Source organism: Colossoma macropomum, unplaced genomic scaffold (assembly GCF_904425465.1).
Source record: "Colossoma macropomum unplaced genomic scaffold, Colossoma_macropomum, whole genome shotgun sequence".
Taxonomy (NCBI): Eukaryota; Metazoa; Chordata; class Actinopteri; order Characiformes; family Serrasalmidae; genus Colossoma; species Colossoma macropomum.
In genome coordinates this window covers 19,079,280-19,085,683 of record NW_023494790.1, presented here as the reverse complement: position 1 = coordinate 19,085,683, position 6,404 = coordinate 19,079,280, and the positions used below count along the sequence as shown (strand labels likewise).

Here is a 6,404-nt window from a genome sequence, read left to right as displayed (position 1 = left end):
AACGGGTCTTCAAGAATCATCGGTGCTGGAGAAAATAGTGTATTAATATTGTTATTATAGACAAATGATCAGTAATGTTCTCTCCAAAATCTGTATATCCACAGTACGTGTTTCTGGGTATGTATGTGTTTATCACAGTGAACGTCAGAAAAAAAAACAATAAAGTCGACCAAAACAGTCTGATGCCCAGTAGAAGCTGAGCCTTCAGGCCACCACAGAGCAGGTGTCGCTGAAGCGCTCTAGTACCGCCTCACTCCTCACTTCAACAAAGAGAAGAAGCGCCGAGCGGACAATTTGATTCACTGAACTGACTCCTTTAAACTGTACGTTTCGGTGAATCGAACGTCCGATTAATTTTTTACTTCCGTTCATTAGAATCAGTCATTCAGAGCTTTTTGAAACAATAAGGCAACATTTCGCAAATATTATAAACATGTCTATCCCTCAGAACTCATCCTCAAGGTTTCATACTGCTTTGTCTTCAAAACAACTTATACTGATTGCTGATGATTCCTTTCTTTGTATATAGCAGCACATTTGCAGTGTACCGTCTACTGATTAATACATACCGTATAACCCATCTCGTCTTCAACAAGTCAAACATGACAACAACGTAGTGAAATGAACTTTAAATAACTTTGACATTCTTTGACTGTACTAAGAAATGCGTTTAACTTTATTTTTTAATCCAAAAAGGCTGGCTGACATGTACAATTTTAGTAACATGTTTAGACACACAGAGTTTAAACAACACGGTTTTGCAGGAAACAAGGGGTATTGATCGAGATTCTCTTGCTTTAACTACATTATTTGGTCGTGGTCGCGAATCGATTGCCCACTCATTCAAAAGAGTCACTTAAAAAGAGAAGGACTCGTTCGCGAATCGATCGCCACTGCTGTCTATGGTTACCACGGACGCCGTCTCCTCTCAGCGGCGCTGTTAGCGAGCGAGCTAACGGCTTATTCCTTCACAACACAAACCAGTACTGGACATTAGAGCTCAGCCGAGGACGCAGTGACAGCCTGTGCTAACGGTTACTGAGGACAGAAAATAAGGTGAGAGCGCATAAAAATGCTGCTGTGATGAATTCTGACGATTCGCCGAGGACGAACAGCAGAGGACTAGTGTTAGCCCGTTAGCTAGCTAACAAGCTATTGATAGCAGCTAACGGGATAACAGGGCCGAGGCCTCGGATTAAACCGAGAAATAGCAGCCTGTGTAGGAGGGTATTATTTACACCTGAACTCTCAGTGTCTTACTTGTAATTCCAGTGTCCTGAGATTTAATGTGCATGAGCAGTTAGTTAGAGTAATAACTGAGCTACCGTTATCGGGCTTAATTTAGTAGAATGAGCGCTAACGTTAACAGATAGACTGGCTAGGTTTTCTTTCTGACAGTTTTCTTAGTTTTTCTAAGAGGATAGTTCGCCGGTTTGGGGCTTGAGACACAGTATTACCTCTTTTACTTCAATGAATGCCAGCCAAATCATCCAGCTAGGCTATTAGTCATTATTGAAAACCTGTGTATATGCGTCTGTGAGTGAGTGTTCGCTGCCGCCTGAGAGAGTACAGTGGTGCGAGCACAGCTGGTGATATTCTGATAGGATGTAAGTTGAGTTAGCTAACCTAGCTAACTACAAATCCTAACTGTTATGAGACACACCTGCTGAGGAAGTTAGTTGACGAGCTGCTCTAAAGTTGTTGTCTGACCTCCTAATGCACTCTTTTCTCCTTCGTCACGTTTATTGCACGTCTTGCCCTTTAAAGGAGCGTTATCGTCCAAAACTAGCAATTATTGTATTATTTGTCAGGTTATGTAACATGTTCTGTAACGCAGCTTTGCTTCCCTCAGCTTCATCCGTTTTGACAGAATTCAGTTTTGTGTTTTTTTGTGTGTGTGTGTGTTTTCATTTGCAGTGTTCTCTCACAACAATACATTACACAAAAAACATCATACAATCATTACCAGTCTCCCTACAGCAATAAAAAAATCCTCACTGCTAGTGTACAGATGAGAAAAGTTACTGGAAACTAGTGGACACATTAAACAGCCTATCCTCAAGTATCCGCCCCAAAGCTCTGGTAGTTCTGTTAAAATTCTCCCCACCTTCAAGATGCATTATCAGGAGGGGGTTTTCCCAGTCTGTAAACTAGAAGCTGGAAAATCTTGTTCTAGAGACCATTGTGGGTGGCCAGCATGCATTTTTACAACAGATATAGTAATGGTTACATGTTTAATTTTGGTTAGAGTGCCCTTTAAACAAGAATGCACCTGGGTTCCTTGTCGAGAGCCTCTTTTATTTCTTGCAGGAGACACACCTCGCAATGTCATTTATATTTGACTGGATCTACAGAGGGTTTAGTGGTGTACTACAGTTCCTTGGTAAGTTTATAGTTTTGAAATTAATTGGAAATTAATGTACGTATGATGTTTCACAGCTGTTGTTTACTCTCATAGTATTTCCAGAGCCATTTACCATATTAATCAGTTCAAAGAGGTTATGTCCTAACAGGAAGGTCTGGTTTCTGGTTAAATGACAGGTCTATATAAGAAATCAGGGAAGCTGGTGTTCTTAGGGTTGGATAATGCTGGAAAGACGACTCTGCTGCACATGCTGAAGGATGACAGACTGGGACAGCATGTGCCTACACTACATCCTAGTAAAGAACATAAATCAATCTTTCCAGTGTATTAGCTGTTGTTTGCAGTATTCATGAAAATTGTCTAATATGTTTATAACCTTCTGTGTTTGATTGGTCTCTTTCTAATTATTTTTCAGCCTCAGAAGAGCTGACCATTGCTGGGATGACATTCACCACATTTGATCTTGGTGGTCATGTACAAGGTCAGACTCATTCATGCTGATTTTGTTGTGAATGACTGTTATAAAACATTTGGTACTGCATCTGATCCACCTTGTAATGAAAGTCCAAGTACGCACATATGGAATAAACACATTCCTGGGTTTTGGGGACTGAAGTGTGGTCATTCAGATGGACTATCAGAACCAGTCATGTTGCTATTGTGCTGTATTTTTCCAGCCAGGAGAGTGTGGAAGAATTACCTCCCAGCTGTGAATGGAGTGGTTTTTCTTGTCGACTGTGCAGATTATGAGCGTCTTGCTGAGTCCAAGGTTGAGCTTGATGTACGTTTTACAGCCCTGAGCCACAACTTTGCTGTCCAGTGTTTTTATTTATTCTTGTATCATTTAAACATTACATGATTCCCTTGTCTGCTCAGGCACTGCTGTCAGATGAGACTATATCTAATGTGCCGATCTTGGTGTTGGGGAACAAAATTGATCGGCCGGAGGCAGTGAGTGAAGGGAGGCTACGAGAAGTCTTTGCTCTTGATGGACAGACCACTGGGAAGGTCAGTGTAGGACACACGTACACACACAGACTACAGTAGATCCTGTATCGAATGGAAAACCTCAGTGTGTAAATCTAAGAATAAGAATGTTAGTTAGTTGTATTACTGCCATTCTTAAACTTGCTCTAAATGAATGAACGAGTGGAATATGAGGGGTGTGATGATTACTTTCACGTTTGATGCAATTTTTAAGTCTGAGGTCAAGATTCCATTATAGTTTTTATATTTTATGTATTAACAATGTCTTGATACTGCAGAGCTCCAATCATATACTAGACAGAAAAATACAAATCTCACAATAATACTAATTTTACCGAAGAGTGCTAAGTGGCATGTCCTTGTGCAAAAGAGTCATCTTACAAAACGGTGTAACTGAGCCATAAACAATACAAAAATCTGAACTGCCTCAAATAAAACCTTGCATACATATGCAAAAGTTTGGGTGCCCCTGGTCAAATGACATGTTTTGTTGATTTGAAAATAAGTTAACATGCTCTACAAAGAACACACTTTTGCACATTTTAATGCAGTTGATTGTGCAATTACAGTTCATTTGCTGAATATAACATATTGGGGGGAAAAATAATAAAATGTGGCCTGTGTGAAAGCTTACATTTTCTGTTTAATTTTTTCTGTTATGTTAAACTCAGCAAATAAATAGAAATTGGTTGATGGTGTAGAGGATGTGTTCACTTATTTTCACTTAGAAAATTGACGAACCATAATTTGACAGGGGGTGCCCAAATGTGGGAGATTCTGTGAGCTTATTGGCAGTTTAGTTTCCAAATTTTTATACTTTTAAATCGTTTTCCTTTTTTCTGATGTTGTATTGCCATTGTTACACCCTTGGTGAAATGGTATAATGTACTGGGAGTAAATGCTGTATCCTCCATGTGTGCTCTGTTTCCAGGGAAACATGTCACTGAAGGAGCTGAACGTGCGTCCTTTGGAAGTTTTCATGTGCAGTGTCTTAAAGAAACAGGGCTATGGAGAAGGTTTCCGCTGGCTCTCTCAGTACATTGACTGAGGGGAGAGTTTTCTGATTGAAAAGACTCGTATTGCTGAGTTCTGATGAGCGACGGAGAGAGAACACCTTCATAAAGGGACCCAGGAAGAGTACTGGGTATTTGGCTTAAAGACACCCGTCCCTCCCCAGCCCAAAACCTTCAACATTCCATCCAGGAATACCAGATGTGATTTTACATTGTCACCTGAAACTGAAACATATAAAAGTATTTAATGCTATAATCTGGGCCATCTTTATGTCACATCACACGTATGTACACTATTTCTGCGTTCTGTATGTGTATGTGACTAATTTGTCGTGGTGTAGTTTTAATTTGGTGTGATACAGCAGTTTGGCCTGGAGCTCAGTAGCTGCACCAACTTTTGTTGACCAAGGATCACTGCGTACTGCCAACATGTTATAATGTAGTTCAAAACTATGAATCAGAAATAGACAAAAATCACAAAAGACAACTGAGAACATTTGAAAATTAATGCAAAACGTCATTCATTATGACATACAGTACTGCGCAAAGGTCTTAGGCATCTGAAAAAATGATATGTAAAGCCATGTGTCTTGGCAGTAGGTGTTCATTTGTTACAAAAACACTAGAAGAATTCAGTAACTGATTATATGTCTGTGAGTGTGTTAGTTTAACCTCTTCCACATTCTCCTCGAGGAATCCCAGTATTTACTGTTAAAATCCACAAGCTCATCTAATCAATCCTTCATTAAATTAGATGTGCTGCTGATGGAATTTGACAAACGTATGTAATGACTGGAGAGCAGCGAGAAGGCAGGAGCCAAACATATACCTTTAACCAAGACATTAACTTTAAGAACAACAAACGAAAGTACTGTATTTGTGTTGTATTATTTGTATTTATTCTTATGTCATATAGTGTTTTATAGGCAAAGCACACTTACTGCCAAGATAAACAGCTTAAAACAATTTTCTTGTCCTTTTTGACTTTTGCACATTACTATCTGTTGCTTTAGTACTTGCTTTTAATTTATTGCAGAAAGTGCATGGTGTATCTAGCTCTTGAATGTTTATCATTATTGATAGTTATTTTGCCTCTTTATTTGAGATTAATAGTGAAAATACATGTGGCCTCTGGCCCATGTTTGTCTGTACTCGCTGGGTACCACCATTATTAGTCAGTATGTATTTATAAAGCAATAACATTAAGCGCCACATGAGTAGTTGAAGAATGCACTGGAAGGAAGATAATGTTCCACAGATGTTTACACTGGGAACTTGTCCATGTCCATGTATGTTTAAATGTGAATAGGCCTTTGGGCAGGAATTACACAGACCACCCTTGTATCATAATGCGCAAAGTACGGCTAGCCTCTGAAATACGTTACTAATCTGATTTTCTCTGATATGTTTTAAAGTAAAACGAAGTGTACACTATATGTGTCATATTGTAGATAATGTTCATATTATGTTGAAGTCTAGATATTCTTGCTATATTATAGGGTTGTGTGTATAAAAATTCATCTGAGATGCTGCAGGTATTTTGTGAATATCAGCTGTTTGGTTTTAAAACACTGATAGGAGAGTATGTGCAGCATGAAGTAGCTAATGAATGTGGTTCTTATTTAAGTGTTTGAACTTGCACAGCTGTAAATATTGTACAGTGAAGTCCATATGTGTTTCTACACTACATAGCCTTGAACTAAATCCAGATATCTAAGATTATGTACAAGAAAGTCATCTATAAATATTTTGAACAATCAAATTCTGCTTTTGTGTTCTGATTCACCTTTTAAGCTCCAGTGCAGTCAGCAGGAGTCATGGATTAGCAAATTTGGGCTCAGTGTGAAGTAACAGTGAGATGAGTTCACTAAAGACACTTTGGGTTCAGCTTTAAACTGCACTACCCTAACATAGAACTTGGGACATGCTCTGTAATTGCAGATGAAATAAGCTTTTCAGGAAAGGAAAAAAAAACAAGGAAAATTGGTTTTGCTTTAAAATAGACTCTGAGGTTAATTGGAGATTGTTCCACACTGTGC

The 6,404-nt window shown here is 38.9% G+C and overlaps 1 protein-coding gene across 1 annotated transcript; it reads left to right on the top strand.

The window, feature by feature from the left end:
* The first annotated feature begins 896 nt into the window (after positions 1 to 896).
* On the top strand, positions 897 to 6,104 carry sar1aa (secretion associated, Ras related GTPase 1Aa). The gene is made up of 7 exons (XM_036572462.1): positions 897 to 1,056; positions 2,311 to 2,383; positions 2,542 to 2,661; positions 2,781 to 2,846; positions 3,043 to 3,146; positions 3,242 to 3,373; positions 4,284 to 6,104. Exons 2-7 carry the CDS (start codon positions 2,326 to 2,328, stop codon positions 4,398 to 4,400), a joined length of 597 nt encoding a protein of 198 aa, XP_036428355.1. The 5' UTR covers positions 897 to 1,056; positions 2,311 to 2,325; the 3' UTR covers positions 4,401 to 6,104.
* The last annotated feature ends 300 nt before the right edge of the window (positions 6,105 to 6,404 follow it).